The 20,746-nt window shown below is 40.9% G+C and overlaps 2 protein-coding genes across 2 annotated transcripts in view; one reads left to right on the forward strand and one right to left on the reverse strand.

Annotated features, from left to right (window-relative positions):
- The window catches only part of MGAM (maltase-glucoamylase), a 257,231-nt gene that overhangs the window by 25,552 nt on the left and 210,933 nt on the right, over positions 1 to 20,746 (forward strand). The gene's annotated exons all lie outside the window — the stretch shown is intronic.
- CLEC5A (C-type lectin domain containing 5A) lies at positions 7,822 to 18,935 on the reverse strand. Its single transcript, XM_026512621.3, has 7 exons — positions 18,766 to 18,935; positions 18,171 to 18,269; positions 17,319 to 17,378; positions 14,806 to 14,865; positions 14,359 to 14,495; positions 10,995 to 11,098; positions 7,822 to 9,910 (listed from the first exon to the last, which is right to left on the reverse strand). The coding sequence occupies exons 2-7, from the start codon at positions 18,247 to 18,249 to the stop codon at positions 9,796 to 9,798; spliced, it is 555 nt and encodes a 184-aa protein (XP_026368406.1). The 5' UTR covers positions 18,250 to 18,269; positions 18,766 to 18,935; the 3' UTR covers positions 7,822 to 9,795.

The following is a 20,746-nucleotide window of genomic DNA, read 5'->3' on the forward strand; positions in this document are numbered from 1 at the left end:
CACAAGAAAACACAGATGGAAACACCAAAGGCCTCCTAAGGCCTGGGCTCAGATCTAGCACACTGAAGTTTTGGCCTCATTCTATTGGTCAAAGCCAGTTACATGGAAGATCCCAGAATCAATATATGGAGAAGTATGGCACTTGAGGAAATGGGGGCAGGAAGGGATTGACCAAGACAGCTGTAATGTTTCCCTTGGCTGTCTGAACTTTAGGCAGGCTTCTTCCTGATTCCAGACCCTTGACATCCCTTTTCTTAGATTATTTACTTTAGAACACTTAGTAATTGCAAATTCTTTTCCTGCACCTTTTTCAGACTCAGGAGTAGCTCAGTGTGCTCACCCTATTGATCAATCTCTCCCCACTAAGGTACTTCAGTACTTTTCTAGTAGCTCATCTCAGCACTTAAGAACTCTCCCATTCTTTGTTTCAGTGGGGTTGGGTTCCGACTGAGCTCTGGCTCCCTTCTCCTACTGCAATATTCTTGAATAAAGTCTTTCTTGCCTGTTTAACTTAGTCTGGGGAAACTTTTGCTTTGATGGGTGAATAGTGACTATTTTGAATAGTCTAATTTACCACAAAGACCATGACAGTAATGTAGTCTAGAGATGTTCATCGTGTGGATCAGAATGACAGCAGTGAAGGAGTGGCGTGGTCTGTTTCTACATACAGCTGACCCTTGGATGACATAGGTTTGAACTGCATGGGTCCACTTATACATGGATTTCTTTTCAATAAATATACATATAGTACTGTAAATGTATTTTCTCTTCCTTATGATTTTCTTTTTTTCTATTTTACCTATTTTAATGTGAAATTATGATTTTCTGAATAACATTTTCTTCTCTCTAACTTACTTTATTGTGAGAATACAGTGTATAATACATATAACTTAAAAATATGTGTTAATCAACTATTCATGCTATTGGTAAGGCTTCTGATCACCAGTAGGCTATTAGCAGTTAAGTTTCGGGACAGTCAAAAGTTATATGTGGATTTTTGACCATGTGAGGGGTCAGTGCCCCAACCCCTGAATTGTTCAAGGGCAAATGTATATGTTTTTTTTCTCTCTTTCTCTGACTATCATCTATCTATTTAATCCATATCTATCTAGAGACAATATGATTTGTTTGGATATGACATGGAAAAAAAAGGATGGATTAATGATTATATGTTTTTTGGAAATATTTAACTGGAAGGGTAAAATTCTATTAACTGAGGCAGCACTATGGAATGAGCCAATTTGGGGAGAATAGCAGGAACCCAGTTATGAACAAAGTTTGAGATATCTACTATTAAATATCTAGGAGAATATGTCAGGGAGGTAATTAACCATAAAACCCTGGAGTTCAGGGCAGTTTAAGCTGGGTATAGAAATGTGAGTCAAGTGAGTGTGGGTGGTATTTAAATCTATGAGAATAGTTGAGTGACCAAGGGAGGAGTATAGATACAAAAGAAAAAAAATAATGCAAATGACTAGGCCCTGAGTTTTCATGGTTAGAGACCTGAATAGATAGGTATCAACAAAGGAGACTGGGAAGTAGCAGCCGTACAACTAGAGGCAAACCAGGAGAGGGTATATTGAAAGCCCAGTGGACGATGTCTTTTAAGGAGTTGGTAAAGTCTGTCACAGGGTCCTGAGAGGTCAAGTAAGGTGACACCTAAGAATTGACCAGTGAATTTAGCTCTTTGGAGGTTATTGATGACTTTGATTGACAATGTGATGACCTCACAAGAGAAGTTTTGTGAAACACTTTCTCTATCACTCTGGAACTCAGGGAACATTGTCCAAATCTCTTATACCCTCAATTTCTAAGTGTTTTACTGATCCTCATGCTTTATTTGATTTGTCCCCTAAGGACACCCACAGCTCTTCTGATGTAATGACTTTTTTTCCACTCCTCTGAGTCTGAATGTGGGTTAGGTGTTTTTCTTGTTTGTTATTACCTGCTCACAACCATTATGCATCCCCCCCACCCCTGCTTTAAGTTTTGTCTAGCTTTAAAGCTGTTGCTCTACCAGCCTTTTTTTTTTTTTTTTCTGGCTAGTTGCAGTTATCTGCAAACCGTCGGACCACTTTAACTAATTTTTTTGAAGATTTTATATCTAGATCACCATCATTTTCTATACTTCTACTGTTAGCTAATTCTGGTTGCCATCACCTCCCACTTTCTTTCTCATTCATTCTGTTACAAACATAGTAGCCTCCTGGTATTTCTTGAACACACTAAATGCAGTTTGTCCCAGGGTCTTGCATGCTCTTTCCACTGGTTGGAATTACCCAAGATATTTGCACGAAGCAATCTCTCACTTCCCACAAATTACTTCTTTAAAGTCACCCCAAGGAAGCTTCCTCTAAACATTAAATGAAAAATAACAAACTTCCACCTTCACTCTGACAGTCCTTGTCTACCTATCATTCTTCCTTTTTCTTCATAGTACTTATTACCGCCTAATATATACCAATTAATTAATTAATTATTGGTATCACCTCACTAGAATGTATGCTTCATAAGGGCAGATACTTTTTTTTTTTATTTTCTGCTGTATCCTCGGTACCTAAAAACAGTGTTTGGCACTAAGTTTTTGAGAGATTAGGTAATTTCTCCAAGGCTTCTCAAACAAAGATTCTACCAACAGGTGTCTAAATAAAAATGTATGTTTTTAACTAGTACACTCTATATCCTTTTGACAGTATCATGGTAATGCAAGACTAGTTAGTAGGTAACTGATGCAGTATTAATCACAGACCAGCATACAAGAGTGAGAGGAAGGACGTTGAACATCGTCTGTCTGTAGCTTCAGGGCTTTGGAACAAAGAAGCAGAGCTCTAGGCAAGACAGTAGCTGAAAGGATAAGGGTCAGAGTGAATTATTGTACAGTAAGTGAATTACACATTAGGAGAAACAACTGGTGGAATGCTTGGTTTACTCAAAACCACAAGATAAATCATGTCACATTTTCCTTAAGTATCAATTTTATTGATTATAAGTAGTTAAACATTGTGCATATGAATACAAATATAGATATACTTCCTAAATTTTGTAATAGACATTAAAGAAGATCTAAGTAAATTAAGATACATGTCAAGTTCAAGGATAGAAAGATTTGACATCATAAGAAGATCAACTCCACCCCAAAATTGCTAGAACTCATACAGGAATTCAGCAACGTGGCAGGATACAAAATCAATACACAGAAATAAGTTGCATTTCTATACACTAACAATGAGACAGAAGAAGGAGAAATTAAGGAATCGATCCCATTTACAATTACACCAAAAACCATAAGATACCTAGGAGTAAACCTAACCAAAGAGGTAAAGGATCTGTACTCTAAAAACTACAGAACGCTTATGGAAGAAATTGAGGAAGACACAAAGAAATGGAAAAACATTCCATGCTCATGGATTGGAAGAATAAACATTGTTAAATGTCTATAGTACCCAGAGCAATCTACACATTCAGTGCAATCCCTATTAAAATACCATTGACATTTTTCACAGAGCTGGAACAAACAATCCTAAAATTTCTATGGAACCAGAAAGACCCCAAGTAGCCAGAGGAATGTTGAAAAAGAAGACTAAAGCTGGGAGCATCACAATGCCTTACTTCAAGCTATATTACAAAGCTGTGATCATCAAGACAGCATGGTACTGGCACAAAAACAGACACATAGTCAATAGACTAGAATAGAGAACCCAGAAATGGACCCTCAACTCTATGGTCAACTAATCTTTGACAAAGCAGGAAAGAATATCCAGTGGACTCTGGGAAACAAACTGAGGGCTTCAGAGGGGAGGGAGGTGGGGGACTGGGATAGGCTGGTGATGGGTATTAAGGAGGGCACATATTGCATGGTACACTGGGTGTTATATGGAAATAATGAATCATGGAACACTACATCAAAAACTAAGGATTTACTGTATGGTGACTAACATAATAAAAAATTATTATTAAAAAAAAGGAATATCCAATGGAAAAAGAACAGTCTCTTCAATAAATGTTGCTGGGAAAATTGGACAGCCACATGCAGAAGAGTGAACCTGGACCATTTTCTTACACCATACATAAAGATAAACACAAAATGGATGAAAGACCTAAATGTGGAACAGTGATCCATCAAAATCCTAGAGGAGAACACAGGCAGCAAACTCTTCGACCTTGGCCACAGCAGCTTCTTGCAAGACACGTCTCGCAAGGCAAGGAAAACAAAGCAAAAATGAACTATTGGGACTTCATTGAGATAAAAAGCTTCTGCCTGGCAAAGGAAAGAGTCAACAAAACTAAAACCTACAGAGCGGGAGAAGATATTTGCAAATGACATAACAGATAAAGGGCTGTTATCCAAAATCTATGAAGAACTTATCAAACTCAACACTGAAAAAACAAATAATCCAGTCAAGAAATGGGCAGAAGACATGAACAGACACTTCTCCAAAGAAGACATACAAATGGCCAACAGGCACATGAAAAAATGCTCCACATCACTTGTCATCAGGGAGATACAAATCAAAACCACAATGAGATACCACCTTACACCAGTTAGAATGGTTAAAATTAACAAAATAGGAAACAGCAAATGTTGGCGAGGATGCGGAGAAAGGGGAAACTTCTTACACTGTTGCAAGCTGGTACAGCTGATCTGGAAAATGGTATGGAGGTTCCTCAAGAAATTAAAAATAAAGCTTCCCTGTGACTCAGCAAATTGCACTACTAGGTATTTACGCCAAAGATACAGATGTAGCGATCCAAAGGGGCACGTACACCCCAATTTTCATAGCAGCAATGTCCACAATAGCCAAGTTGTGGAAAGAGCCCAGACATCCATTGATAGATCAATGGATAAAGAAGATGTGGTATATATACACAATGGAATATTACTCAGCCATCAGAAAGGATGAATGCTTACTATTTACATCGACTTGGTTGGAACTGGAGCGTATTATGTTGAGCCAAATAAGTGAATCAGAGAAAGACAATTATAATATGGTTTCATTCATATCTGGAATATAAGAAACAGTGTAGAGGATAATAGGGTAAGGTAGGGAAAATTGGATGGGAAGTCATCAGAGAGGGAGAAAAACTGTTGGGAGACTCTTAACTCTACGAAACAAACTGAGGGTTGCTGAAGGGGAAGTGGGTGGTGGGATGGGGTATATGGGTGATGGGCATTAAGGAGAGCATGTGATGTGATAAGCTCTGGGTGTTATACATGATTGATAAATTACTGAACACTACATCTGAAATTTAGTATGTACTATATATTAGCATTGAATTTAAATTAAAAAACCCCTAGGAACCTGTATTCATAAAAAAAAAAAAGACAGCTCAGAGGTGGTGAAATGGGAAGTTACACTCTGGGAGAAGAGATTTTCAAATAACATAACAAATGAAGTATAATATAAAGAACTTCTAAAAATCATTTTAAAAAGTACAAACAATTCAGTAGAAAAATAAGCAAATATTACAGATGCACATTTTATAGAAGAGAAAATATATGTAGCCAATAAACCTATAAAGAAACAGTCAACCACAGTAGTTGGGGCAGAGAGTGCTAGGTGATCACCGATCATTTCTTCTTTTTGTACACATAGATAAAATAAAATTTCCACTCTTCCCTGTAGATAGGAGTGGCCATACGAGTGGGCTCTAGCCAATGGTATGTGAGTAGAAGTGATGTACACAACTTCCACATCTGGTCCCAAAGACTTCTTCATGCATAATTCTCTCTCTCTCTCTTTCACCTATATCCTTAAGGCTATATGTTGAAGATAGAAAACATTCCATCAACGTAGGTCCCTGAATGATCCTGTGGAACAGAGTCTGTGCTACCAGTAGGCATAATACACGACTGTACATTAATGAGAAATAAACTTTTATCGTGATCAGCCACTAAACATTTGTAGTTTTCTATAGCATCTAACACTACTCTAAATAATACATTAATAATTAGGAAAAACAGATTAAGACCATGTGTCAATAAATAATAATCTCTCATATATTCCTGTTATATATTTATGATGGGACTGAAAATTGATGTAATCTTTTTGGAAACTATCCTACATTATCTTAGAAAATTCAAAATTTATATACCCTATAAAACACATTTCTCTCTTTAGGATATATTCAAGAGAAACTCTTGTGTATGAACACCAGAAGAATGTTCGTGGTAGCATTGTTCGTGTTAGCAAAAACCTGTCAGCAATCCAACTCACACCAACTAGAACAGTCATGGTTTATCTAGTCACGCAATGAAATATTCTATACTAATCAACATTAACGAGCCTCAACAATATGAATGAGTCATTTAATATGAAATGAAAAAACAAGTTCTAAAAGATTCCTTACATCATAATATCTTTTTATAAAGCTAAAAAGGGTACCTAAAAATGAGATGAAAATGAATTTTTAAAAAATTGAATGATGAACACAGAAATCAGAATGGTGGTTGCCTATGTTGTGGGGAGAGAGAAGGGTGAAATAGGAGAAGACCACAGAGTAGATGTAAACTGTTACAAAGATTCTAGCTTTTAGGGACACCTGGGTGGCTCAGTAGGTTAAACATCTGACTCTTGGTTTTGGCTTAGGTCATGATCTTAGAGTTGTGAGATCGAGCTCTGTGTGGGGCTTCCCCCTGGGTGTGGAGCCTGCTTAAGATTCTCTCTCTCGGGGCGCCTGGGTGGCACCGTGGTTAAGCGTCTGCCTTCAGCTCAGGGCGTGATCACGGTGTTGTGGGATCGAGCCCCGCATCGGGCTCCTCTGCTGTGAGCCTGCTTCTTCCTCTCCCACTCCCCCGCCTTGTGTTCCCTCTCTCGCTGGCTGTCTCTATCTCTGTCAAATAAATAAATAAAATCTTAAAAAAAAAAAAAGATTCTCTCTCTCCCTCTGCCTTTCCCCCAACCCTGCTCTCATGCGCTTTCTCTCTCTCAGAAAAAAAAAAAAAAAGAAAAGATTCTAGTTTTCATGTTGGGTGGTTTCATGGGTATTATTACCTATATATAATATATATAGTTATATATGAGTGTTTTATATATATGTATACATATACCTGTGTGTGTGTGTGTGTGTGTGTGTGTATATATATATATATATAACTATAACAAAACAAATGCATAAAAGAAGACCCATTGGCATGTGCCAGTTATGAGGATGTCTTATGAATGAAGGATTTTGATTAATTCAGTCTTTGTACGTGGAGTTGAGCAAGATTGTGACTTGAGAGAGACTCAAATAGCTCTGCTACTGCAGACTCACTGGCCAGCAGTGAAGATATCTGAGGGGATCATGAAGGCCCCCTGTAGGAGTTATAATCTCTATGAAAGGCAATAGTAGGTAAAAGTGAAGGGTAGGACTTTTACTGCATTACTGCTAAGCCTGTGCTAAGGGAGACTCAGGAAGTGAAGCAGGACTATTCAGAGGGCAAAAGTCACCAAAGGATATGCTTCTGAGGTGGGGGTTGGCTACAGCAGGGAAAATAGGCAAAGGTGACCTATACCTGATGTTTTCAGTCACGAATCGGTCCTGATCTATCAACATCTGAGGATAGGGGTCAATGACTTTGGTCATGGGACCAGCAGCTCACACAGACAGGTTGGGTAATGTAAATGTAAGCCAGAACCATGGAAAGTATGGTTTTGATAGTCACAGAATTTTTGAAGCACCTCTCCTGACTTGGGTGCATTTTTATTCCTATATTATAAATGAGTGAACAGAAATTCTGAGAAATTAAGTGGCTTTCCTACATTTCAGCTTTTAGCAAATTGAAGAGCTCTTCATGGATAAAAATCTCAACTTCAAATCTTCCGCAAAGTGCTTCCCATATTGTTTATTGCCACTGAGATACATAGTGGGCATTTTATTTAATATACACAAGAATTTTGTGAGAAGGGTATTACTGCCTCATTTTATAAGTAAAGAAATTAAGGGGCAGAAAGAGTAAGAAATTTATACAGATCCACATTGCATATTGGAAGCAAAGTCAAAAACTCTAATCAGGTGGTTTACTAAATTTCCATTGCTTAAAAAAAAACCTCATACCACTGCTGCCCAGTAAGGTCACATTTATCTACCCTTTCAAGGATCCAGCAACCCCTGCACCCCCCAGTAATGAATTTAAAACCAAAGGGTCCATATTCCCTATATGCTCCCTACCCCCACCCCAGCCCACTGGGCCTCTTTTAGAACTTTCACAGAAGTATGTCCTCATCTTGGGGGAAATTGGGCTACTAGGGAAATTACTAGATGCCTACATTTCCTGACTATGGAAGTCTGAAATTTATTCTGTCATAAAGCAGGAAGTGTGGCAACCACAATTCTCTTTCTCAAAACAGAAGGGTTGCGGTTTTCTTTCTGTTGTCTAGATTCTGGGGCTTGCCTTTGGTGTAGAATTCTGTTTATTTCTTTATCTACCATGGACTCAGCCTCTCCCTCCACCTCAACTGCAGCATTTATTCTTTGCTAACACCACAGCCACTCCACCCCAAACACAAATTATTTCTGGTAACCTCCTTCAACCAACTTCTAACACTTAATGTGTTATCTCAGTTTTTAAAAATTATAAGTGGCCATAGTAATTGGACAAAGATTATGAAGCCTAGGAATATAGGAACAGAGCTTAGTATTATAATAGACAATAAGATAACAATTTTCTTCAGCATACAACTGATGATATACACAGTCATTGTAGTATATTGTTATTAGACACAAATAGTGAGCAGTTTACTTAGGTGACTGTAATTTCCATTAGTTTAATACAGTCTTCCCTTATGGATTAATTCTTGTTACTCCAAACACACAGGTGTTTCTTTTTTCCTTTCCATTTACTGAGGAGGGTATGTGGCTGATGTTTTGTTGCAAGTGCAGAGAATAGTCAGGATGCCCCAAGACTTTTCTGCCTTTTTCTTTCCTTTCTTCCGGTATGACCAAATGAACTCTGTTTCCTCCTGCATGTGATTTCCATTTGTCCCTGGTGTTTCCTCTCTACTATATGTCTACTTCTTGCCTATACCCTATGTTTTCTTGAGCAGCCCTCCTCTTTTTTACTCCTTGGTCAACTGGACCAGTTCTAGGTTGGCGTGATGCCAATCACTTTAAGGCTGTGACATCTTTGGGTCACGAGGCTGTACCTGATAGCAGGGTCTCTCTAAACTGCAGGCAGGAATATTTTGTGACCACTGGAGCCCAGGAGACTATTATAAATTCTTAAAATACATTCAAAAAGCATGGTCAGGTAATACAAATCTACTAAAATGAAGATTCAGGTCAAGACCAGGAAAATTTAAGCCTGAGTGTCTCTTCAGGGCTTTGTTGAAAAACATTGATCAGTTTGCTTTGTCTTCTTGGCTGTCTGGTTATTTTTAAAGGGATTCCCTGGGAGATTCCTGCCCTGGCCAGGCCCCTGTCCATTCCTGTGAACAATGCTTTCTCTGCTCCAAGCTTGGCTCCCAGAACTCTTCCCAAGGCCTGGCCTCAATTCAGACTGAGCAGGGCCTCTCCTATCGCACCTGGGGTAGGTGGGGTGGGGGGGAACTTGTGAACAAAGGACGGGGAGTCTCGGGGGCATTGCTGGCCCAGAGCGGGGAGTTTGCCTCTGTTGTGTGTATGCGAGTGTATTTGTGGAGGGGCTGTGGAGGACTAGGCCCAAGGATTTGTTAGGGAGCTCTGTCAGTGACCTGTGGAAGGTGGAGATGCACTGATTTGGTATTCTGTATTTCCTAGACCAATCCCAATTATATTATTCTTGCTTTCTCCAAAAGTGCATTCGTTGTTCTTGTCAGAGGCCACAGAGAACTGCAGTCATATGGCTGCCTTCTCACAGATCCAGCGGAAGCTGATGTCGCACGGAGCAGCATCGTATGCCTTTGTCAGGCCTATAGTCACACAGTTGAAATTCTGATGCTGATTGGTAACGCTAAACGGGAGAGAAGTGTGGTAAAGGCCCATCATTTCAGCCCTGCCTTTTACCGATTCCAGTCCCCCCGCCCCCATTCCCAAATCTAGCTCCACACCCACCCTCTCCCGTGAGCTCTCCTGGGAGCATTTGTGGACTCACAGTCTTGGAATAACTCGCTCATGTGCTTGGTTAGAAACATCTCATCTGTCTTTTCCTCTCAGAAATAATGTTTTAATACTGCATAGGCTATGTTCACAGCAGGAGGACTGAGAGGCGGAGGAAAGAGTTTGCTCTTCCTTTCGTAGGCACCAGCTGGCTTTAGGAAAAAGTGTGTTGGCCTTCTCCCACCTCTTTTTCTGTCATTCAATCTGACTGGAAAGAGTCTGGGTTCATGGAAAGGTCATGAGTTTTGGAGTCAAGTGGATGTGGGATTAAATTGTGGCTCTACCGTTTCCCAGCTTGGCGATATTCAGTACATTTTTAAGCCTCCCAGCCTCAATTCAACTGTTAAATGAGGATTAATAAAAGCTTTTTCTACAACATCTTTGTGAGTACTGTAGGAAATGACATGAGCAAGTACTTAGCAAGTGCCTGGCATTTAGTAGACATTGAATGAATCTTAATTTCCTTCTTTCTGTGAGAAGCCCAGTTGTAGACTGGGGAACTGACTTGCTTTCTGTCTGACTCAACATCTTCATATGTACACCAGGAATGTCATGTTCTCCACCAATGCTTTACATAAAGAAGCCCCATCCGGGGAATTTATAAGAACTTAGTAGTTAAGTATGGTCTATGGGTTAAAAGAGACTTATGAGATATATCAAACAAACAGTATGTATATGGATTTGTTTGGATCTCGATTTGATCAAAATAACTCATTGTATGAATACTCTTCTCTCTACTTACAAATGTTTAATATCTTTCTTAATAAAACTGCACCAAAAAATGTCTCTGGAAATAGATGAGTTGGAAGAAAGGAGAGGAATAAAACAAAAAACCACATCTCAGCCTTTGTGCTATTCCAGGACAAACCCACTGAATCTCAGGTCAGGTTTCTCTAGGTGAACTAAGATCCTTAGAAAAATGTGAGATATTCACATACTTGCCATTGAATATGGAGTTATCAATCCAACGCCATCTGTTCTTTGCTTGCTTGTATAAGCCAATAAAATACTTCTCAGCACCAGTTTTGTCCTGGAGAAATTTCTAGAAGTTAAAAATAATAGTTCAACAAAAAGTTTTTTTGCCGCTGTCTCCCTTTGCCAACAGGTCCTGATTATATCTGATTCTGGGAACGTGGAAGCTGGTCAAGGACTCTGGGGTTGGCTATAGCTGGCACTCAGCATAACCCCTAGAGTAGTTATCAGTAGGTGCAGAGCAACAGAATCACCCAGCCTACGGGGCTTCTGGTTCAGTACATCTGGTGTAGGGGACCAAGAATTTACATTCCCAGCAAATTCCCAGGTGATGCTGATGCCGCTCTTCAGGGATCACACTTGGAAAATGAAGAGGAAGAGTACTATATGATCTGAAAGAGGGCACTTCTGAATATCTCGTTTTTTATTTGGAATGCCTCTCTGCATAGGATTATTTCATTGCCAGAAATTTTACATTCTAAATGAGGTTGGATCAAGTGAATCTCTTGAGTACTTAGCAAGGGAATACAGTTAGGGAGATTTAAAAGTGTGCTGAGAAATAATCAGTGGTTTTTGAGTATTTGCTAAGTTGATGCCAATCCATGATATAATAGTTTCTTTATTAAACTAATGAATCACAAGTCACTCCAGCTAGAAGTCTGGGAGTCCCTGGGCTCTTTCCTGTACTCTTCACATACCTCTCGTAAATCAGTGGATATCCGAGTGGTTATTCCTCCATCCCCAGAGCTATTGCCTTTATTTCTCCTTTTCCTATATTCTCCTTCCCTGAAATATCTCATTTCATTGTTCTTTAAAATTAGTTACCGTACTTACTCATTTAACAAAGTTTTCTTGAGTGTCCGGTGAGCTGGGGATATGGAAACAAATTGGTTTCTCCTTAAAGAAACTATGATCTAAAACAAGAGTTGGCAAAGTACAGCCAGTAGTTTAGCCCATTTTTGTAAATAAGGTTTTAGCCTATATCCTTTAGCCTACATCCAGACTTTAGCCTGTTTTTATAAATAAGGTTTTAATGGAACACATCCAGGCCCATTTTTACATGTCATCTATGGCTGCTTTTGAGCCACAAGGGCAGCAGTAAGTAGTTGTGATAGAGACCTTATGACCTGACATACATAAAATATTTACTATGTGAACATTTAAGACAAATTTGCTGACCCATTGTTTAAAACAGGGGTTCTTAACCCTTACCTCTCTTACACTAAGTCACAGATGATTACCAAGGGGGTCTCTGAATCTGTTGGAACTTTATTCAAACTATCATGCTAATGCAGTGTTTCTGGGATTCTGTAGATTTCTGGATATTTCTATAGATATGGTCACCATTTAAAAATGTCAGCGATCCCAACATGGTGAAGATCCACAGGTCTAATAAGAGAAGGTAAAGGAGTTAACCAGCATGGTGGCGAGGTGTCCTAGGTGTTGTGCTGGGGAACATATATTAGATATAGCACAGGCAGAAAAGAGAAAGTGATCAGTTTACATGGATTTGGGGTTTTCTGGAAAGACTGCAGATGAAGTGATCCTGGAGATGGATTCTGAGAGATAGGGGAGGGCGTGGGTCAGGATTGGATTTCCTGGAGGAGGAAGCATCGGATCACAGGCAGACTGCAGAGCAGCCTGGAGCACTTGAGGAACCGTAAGATGCTTAATGTGGTTGTGCAGAGGTAGAAGGGAGGTGGGTGGAGAGATAAGACTGGCAAGAAGGCAGATGCTGGACTGTACAAGGCCTTATGTGTCATGCCAGGGAAACTGGACTTTAACCCACTTTAATTTGGAAAATGGCACAGTTCAGAGTCTTAGAGATGTTATCGTGTGGGTCCTATGGAGGATAGATAAGAAGGACAAAATCAGGAGCAAGGAGAGGAGTTAGAAGAATTCTGAAGAAATCCAGGTGAGAGATGAACAATTTGTTGTGGGGAAAGAGAGGAAAAGACTTGGTTAGCAGCCAATTTGGGGGAGAAGAGAAGAGGTGAAGTCTCAGAAAGCCATTAGCATTCAGTCTTGGGTAACGTGACTGCTCACAATACTTGGAACACAAAAGGAGGAACTAGGTGAGGTAAAATATAATTTGGCTCCTTTTGAACATGGTGAATTTGTGGTGCCTTTGAAACATCAGAGTGGATTTTGAAATGCTGTTTGTTCCAGAGACAACTAGCTGGGGATACAGACTTGAGATCACTAGCAAACCCTTGGTGTGATGGGCTTTTTCTGGAGAATGCCAAGTCTGACACCAGAGCTTGAGGGTTGAGTAGAGGAAGAGGATGCCAACTTCCTCTCTCAACCCTTTGTTCCTCTCTTCTCTTCTTTTCTCCTCCCCTCACTCCCACCCCATATTACTCCTGGCTTTCTACTGTAAGGCATTTTCCCTTCCCATCTGTATACTTAGCCTCAGAGGTAGCATCCTGACCCCTGCTCTTTGTTGGACACCTGTTACCAAGATTCAGAGAGGGCCCTCTTATGAATTCTCCTCAACCACAGGAAGACTTTATAGAGGAAGGGTGAAAAATGGAGGGCAGAGAAGCAGGAGTGCAGTATCTCCCACATGCCTAGCACTCAGCAGATGCTTAGGATTTGAAGGAGAGGCAACTATAAACTAAAATAACTTATGATCTAAAATTGATTAGAGTGTTGGTTTTAGAGTTAGTGAGATCTCAATTCAATCCTGTCCTGTCACTTAGGGGGTGTATGACCTAGGTCAAATTATTTTTCTGTGCTCTAGCTTCCTCATAGGTAGGATATGGATAATAATAATACCTCCTTGGAATCATTAGGAGGATAAAAAGAGATAGTAAAATAAAGGTTTTTGCTTTGTGTTAGCCATCTTTATTATCATAATGATACACTGCAATCCCCATTCTATGACCTGATTCTTTATTTTTCATGTGGCTAATTTTGTTAATTTGCGTCTTCCTTATTTATGAGGCCGACTTGCATGATACATTAAGAGCTCACATATATGAAGTATTCTGTAGTTTATAAACAACTTTTAAACACATTTGGTCATTCCCTGCACTTTAAATAGCCTGGCCCATCCCCAGAATACCAGTGCACTGATAAGTCTCTTGGGAGAGACCCTAGAGTGTGGATTTCCCTAGCTCAAATGATCTGAGGAGTACACCCCACTGCTACTGAGAAGAGTCTTCTACCTCCAGATTCAGAGCAAGGAGCTTGGGCTCTCAGCCAGCCGCCTTTCCATTCCTTACCTCCACCTGGCCCCTGCTTCACCAATCAAATTGCCCCACTATCTCCACCTCCTGAGGCTGCTGTAGGGTGGGCCACTTTACGGTACCATCCTAATGTTCTCACCAGCTTCTCTGCTGTGTCGACAATGGCCAAAGTGGATCCTTCTGTTTTGCAAGAGTCTCTGCTTTTGTTCCAGGACAGTTCAAAAGGGGACAGCAAAAAGCATCTTCTTTGATAAAAATACCACCCTCTGGAGCAAGCTAAAGAAATCCAAGAAAAGAGAGTATAGGATTAGTGGTTTGGAGTGTGAACCCTGGAACCGAGTCAAAACATGGTGGGGCATGAGTTTATAGCAGTTAAATCAGTGCAAATCATCCTCAATCCCAGAAGAAATCCCACGCAGTCTAGTCTGAGTTTCCCTGTGGACAAGGCAAAGGGGATAAATTAGAAGATCTTTATGGCCCCTTCGAGCAAGAAAGTTTCCTAAGCAAGGAAGCAATGGGAAAAGTGTCTAAGAATTCATCACATAAGAACCTGGGCTAGAGGAGAGATTATCATCACTCACGGTACCTGTTCCAGAGCTCTCTGTGGAAACTATGCTGACATTACTGCTCCCGATAGTCTGTGGAACTGAAACAAAAAGAAAACCTGAAGGTAACTGTGTTACGAGTCCAACACAAACATCAGAACAGCTGTTTGGTCCCTGTAACTATTTGTCTCTGGACAGTGGCGAAGACAAGGCGCTCTTGGCCACCCTTGGCTAGAAGTTTTCATTTTCTTTCTTTACTTTCCATCTAACTACTACCATTTTTAGTCGTGCCCCACACCCCACGTCCTATTTCATATCTTTTTTGGAGGGGGGAGTAGGTGTGAAATGTTGAGAAATAGAACAGGAGAAAGGAAGAGGCACAGGTGACTTTAATACCAGAAAGGAAAGCTCTCATTCCTTTCCATATCTGCCTTTGACAGTGTTGCCCCCTCCCCTCCCACGCAGGTGCTGTTTGGAGCGCTTCCCCTCCTGCCTGTGCACAGTGTCTGTGCCATTCTCCCTATCTCTGGTGGCCCTAGTCCCATGTGAACACTCTTCTCCCATGGGTGGCTCGTGCCTCCCTTCTCATCAGCACCTGTCAGCTCTAAGATTTGAGGCTAATGGGAACTAGTTTCAGGACCGGCGATATTGGCAGACATGGAGGACGCTGAACATTCCAGAGATTTCCTGTGGGCAGAGAAGAGTCCATTTATTTCTTTAACTATAAATAGGGGAATTGATAGGACTCTAAGAAGTCCTTCTTTTCCTGGGAACACTGGCTGGCCAAGCAGGCAGTGCAGTGGCTTTGGAGGCTGGTCAGACCTCCCCTCAGCTGCCCAGTTATTTGTCCTGTGTGGCTGATGACCACTTAGTTTACCCAGACACCACATCAGCTCCTTCCAGTGATGTGAATGAAACATACCAGTTAGCATTCACTTTTCATTTCAGTTCCCAGTTCAAAGGTTCTTTGTATTATAAAATAACCTGGTTTTCAGGAGAAACCATTTAGGGGTTATAACTGCACAGAACTCCACAAATATTTCATGAATATTGCTTCCGTATAGCTCACTGTTCTAATAAGGAGCCTCAGTTGATACAAGGTGAACAAGCAATTAACTTTCTCCTCAAGATGTATGTAGTAATAAATGTTTTAAGAGGAAGTGAGAGGGAGGTCCTCAGAAGAGCTTGAAGAGGAGGAGGGTTTAATCGGGAGAGCCATGTCTCAGTCATCTCTTTACGGCCCTTAGCTTCTGGCGTGGTGCCTTGTGCTTTATCTAGGAGAGCTGGCCGATAGCTCCTGTTCTTATTCGTCTTCTGTTGTCTAGCAGAGTGATTGGCACACAAAAAGCGCTGATTACAATCTTTGAGTTTTTCTGTGGGACATGGGTTTTTTTTTTTTTGTATGACAATTCCTTTAGGTGTACATGTCAGAGTTTATAAAGTCCTTTCCCGTGACATTACAGTGATTATATACAAATCATCATCATACTCAGAAGGGAAACTGAGGATCACAAATTTCAATCAGCTTACTCTGGATTTCCCATCTATAAAAACAGGGGAAAATAATTAGAAGATCTTTTTGGGGGGCACCTGGGTGACTCAGTTGGTTAAGCGTCTGCCCTCAGCTCAGGTCATGATCCCAGGGTCTGGGATTGAGCCCTGCCGTGGGCTCCCTGCTCAGCAGGGAGTCTGCTTCTCCATCTCTCTCTCTCTCCCCCTCTGCCCCTCCCCCTGCTCATACTCTCTTGCTCACTTGCTCTTTCTCTCTCAAAATAAAATAAATTTTAAAAAAGATCTTTTTTTTCCTGGGTGTGTTGCATTTATTTTTCCCGCTTTATTGAGATATAATTGACATAAAAACATTGTGTAAATTTAAGGTGTACAAGGTGATGATTTGATTCATGTATATGTTGCAAAATTATTAACCACAGTAAGGTTAGTTAACACCTCCATCACCTCACATAATTACCTTTTTTTTTTTTTGGTAGTGAGAACATTTAAGATCTACTCTCTTAGCAACTTTCAAGTAGTGTATAATACAGTACTGGGTTTTGTTTTGTTTTGTTTTTTTTTTTGGTAGGATTTTATTTATTTATTTGAGAGAGAGAGATTGCAAGAGAGGGCACAAGCAGAGGGGAGAGGGAGAAGCAGACTCCTGGCTCAACAGGGAGACTGATGTGGGTCTCGATCCCAGGATCATGACCCAACCCAAAGGCAGATGCCTAACCGACTGAGCCACCCAGGTGCCCCTAGTCACCGTACTGTACATTAAATCCCCAGAATTTATTCCTCTTATAGCAATTAGCATATCTTTTTTTTTTTTAATAATGATTTTTTATTATATTATGTTAGTCACCATACAGTACATCCCCGGTTTTCGATGTAAGGCTCGATGATTCATTAGTTGTGTATAACACCCAGTAGCAATTAGCATATCTTTATGGACCCTCCCTGCAAAAGAATTTCTTACGAGAGGAGGCCTTGAGAAAGGACTATAAGAAGTCAGCACACAAGAACCTGGAGGCTCAGAGGAAATCACTGTCATGCACATTACCTGTTCCATAGCTCTCTGTGGGAAAGAAGTTGACTTGACTTCCGCCAAAAATCTGTGGGACTACAAAGAAAATCAGCTGTTGGCTCAGCCCCAAAAGTGGCTGCAAGATGACTATGACATACCAATATTACCCGGGGGCTGCTGGGGCACCGTGACTATTACTGTGAGATCCGGAGCTTGCTGACTCAGTGAGGATGTGTACGTGTTTTTTTGTGAATGTGTTCACTTATTCGTATTCGTATTTTCTTCCTGCTCTCTTACATGATAGGAATTGTGCCTTCAGTTGGGTTAAAGGGAGACACCTCTTACCCAACTGCTGTCTTTTACTCACATTTCCTTCCTCATTTATGTTCCCTACTAGTAGGTTTCTGGGACTCGAGAAGATTATCTCAGCTACAGTGAAACCCGTTGATACAAGGCTTCTCCCAAGTGTCTGGATGAAAGTTTCTGTGGACATAGAGGGAAATTTCTCCCCCAGTAAAATCCCATGACCTCATCATGCAGCTGTTACGTCAGCCTCATCATTGGGTTGAACTGGCACTGATTTTCAAGTTTGACGAACCATAGGAAACACTGATAAGTATTTCACCTCAGATTGCCCAGCTAACACTGTGGCGGCAAAAGCTTTGTGTGTCAGGCACTAGTCAGTTCCATATCTCCAAGGCAGACAGAGGGACCTGGCCCATTGTGTGTGTTGGGGAGTGAGAAGAGCATTGTCAATTGCCCCTCGGTCATTGCCCTCAGGTGGGAAGACTTAGGTGTGTAGCCTTTATATTCAACTTTGCATTCTGAGAGGAAAGTCAAAGAACAAGACAGTCCGGGGTTGGGGTAAGAGGTTGCTCAAATACTCACAATAAAGCAGAAATAAAGTCATTCCAACAATTTTAAGCACCACTGTGATAAGCACAGAGATTATCAAGTGCCAGTTCATGATGAAGGCGACGAGGAGGCCTGTGAGAATTAGAACACAGTATCACTTTAAAGATCTGGGAGCAAGTCTTCTTTCCAGCAGGACACATGCTTCTTTCTCAGAGCACCCTTGGAGGGCTTGAAAGGCAGGTGTGCCATTAACAACTAGCTACAAGAATAGGGTCCAACCCATGCCCAGAAGACACATAGAATCTTGTACTGATTAGGAGCCTTTGAACTTAGCATGGTGCCTCCCCTTCACACATACCTTAGCTCTAGACTTTAGCCCCATCAGTCACCTCCTAAACTCTGTCTAATGAAATAAATCCTCTCCTGGACTTTGAGAACCTTAGCTTTGAATGACCCTGCTCTCTAGCACCTTCTCTGTGGTCTTGGCCATACTGACTTCAGCTGTCAGAAGTCTCACTCTCCAAAAGATTATGCCAGGACTCTGACAGACAAAACAAGTGTCCCCAAAGCTCTTTGCATTGGGGAAGGGCCAACAATTTGTGCAGAGAGGACAGACAGACAGACTCACCTGCTCTCTCTTGGGAAGGCTGGCCTAGTTTTCAGGTGGGGATCTTCCTGGTGGTGTTATGCCTGGTGTGGTGGGCAGAGGCACCTTCAGAGAATACACTCCTTCTGCTCAAGCACTGTCCTTCCTTCTTTACAGGGTTTTTCTATCTTGGCAGCATCCCTGTGCAAACACTTCTTCCTGTTCAGTGTTCTTGGCGATGGGAGTGGGTGGGGCAAGGAGGGGAAGGGAGTTTATAGCCCTGCAAGAGGAAGCTTCCTGCCAGAGGGTTTCTAATACAGGGGGACATCTTTTTTAAAGATTTATTTATTTATTTGAGAGAGAGAGAGAGAGAGAGAGTGTGTGTGTGTGTGTGTGTGTGTGTGTGTGTGTGTAAGCAGAGGGAGAGAGAGAGAATCGTCAAGCAGACTCCCTGTTGAGCATGGAGCCTGCCCTGGGGCTCCATCCCAGAACCCTGAGATCATGACCTGAGCCAAAATCAAGAATCCAATGTTTAACCAACTGAGCTACCCAGGTACCCCTACAGGGGAAACTTTTTAGGAGAATTTGGAAAACCACCCTGACACAGACTCAACCTTTCTATGTGTCTGAATGTCCTTGAAATACAGTGGGAAGGAAAGGTCGTAAAATGTTAACAAGTAGAGAATTTGGGTGAAGGGTACCTGGAAATTATTTGTACTTTCCTTGCAACATTTCTGCATATATGAAATTATGTGAAAATAAAAATTTTAAGAAAAGAAATCCACCTGAAGTCACTAATGTTAGTGAGCAGGTCCTCCTGTGCCCCATCTGCTCCATTCACTGTCATACAGCTCTGCACGGTACCCTTTGTCATGGACTCCTCCTCTCTGGCTCCAACTGCTCACCTTCCAGACCATGTGCCACGCAAGGATAGGGACCATTCAGTATTTCTTGACCATGGCATTCTGCTAAATACACGAAGTGCAGTGAGGGTGAATAATACTAAAGTCTTATTATCACGAATTGGTACTACATATTAGATTTGCAGTTTTCCTTTAATTGTATCCCCCTAATATAAAAGCTACATGTGCTCATTACAAAAAATGGCTAGAAAATATTTTCAGGGAAAATTGAAAAAACAAAAAAGTCCATATAAGTTCACACATTTATCTGTAGTCACTGCTAACTTCTCTGGGTGTATATTCTTTCTAGATGATGAGGTAGTAAAAGGATAGGTGATAAACAGACAGATGATAGCTAGCCAGCTAGCTAGCTAGCTACATGATAGATACTGGTTCACTTTGAAAAATGAGACCATATTGTATACGTTGTTTTGTAATTTATACACTATAGATTAAGCTACCACTATATAAACATCCTTCTATTAGAGTTTGCACTTACAATGGCCAATATGGAAAATTTTATGTATATTTTACTACAATAAAAAAATGAAAAAAAAAGAAAAACTGAGATTTGACTTTGGTAATCTTCACTTGATATTAAGATGAAAATGCAGTCTTTAGCATGTGTATTATGCAATATAACAATTGTCTTACTAAGACAATGGAATCTTTGCTATAAATTGTAATTACCAAAGAGCTCAGGGAGATAGAAAACCATGTCCATACCTGTTTTTGGAAGAAATTTGGACACGGTATTCTGGGTGTACTGTGGGTTTGTTTTGGGTGTACTGCGGGTTTGTTGTGGGGAAAACAGCATGTGTGTGTATGTGTGTGTGTGTGTGTGAGAGAGAGAGAGAGAGAGAGAAAGAGAATTGAAATGTATCGTCATTAAGAACTCTTCCAAAGAAGAGCAGAAATAGGGGCCATGGAGTTTCCCTTCCCTCAGCTTCCAGGAGCAACTATTAAAGCTGGGGGAGTATGGCACTAAAGAGATGGGCTGCCTGTGTTCAGAATCTACGCCCTGTGGTGACAATGGCGGCAAAAATACCAGAGACGGTAGAAACTGTGACTGCCCTCTTTGGATTGATAAGCAATCATGGGTATCATAGGGTGGTATGTGG

This window comes from Ursus arctos, unplaced genomic scaffold (genome assembly GCF_023065955.2).
Source record: "Ursus arctos isolate Adak ecotype North America unplaced genomic scaffold, UrsArc2.0 scaffold_3, whole genome shotgun sequence".
NCBI lineage: Eukaryota > Metazoa > Chordata > Mammalia > Carnivora > Ursidae > Ursus > Ursus arctos.

Bases quoted from the DNA above. Each gene is read 5' to 3' on its own strand.
- CLEC5A (XM_026512621.3), bottom strand. From the start codon at position 18,249: ATGAACTGGCACTTGATAATCTCTGTGCTTATCACAGTGGTGCTTAAA. The intron at 14,866-17,318 runs GTAATGTGCATG...TTTTTGTTTCAG, and splicing joins CACAGAGAGCTATGGAACAG to TTCCACAGACTATCGGGAGC. The intron at 9,911-10,994 runs GTATGTGAATAT...TCTCCCGTTTAG, and splicing joins AACTCCATATTCAATGGCAA to CGTTACCAATCAGCATCAGA.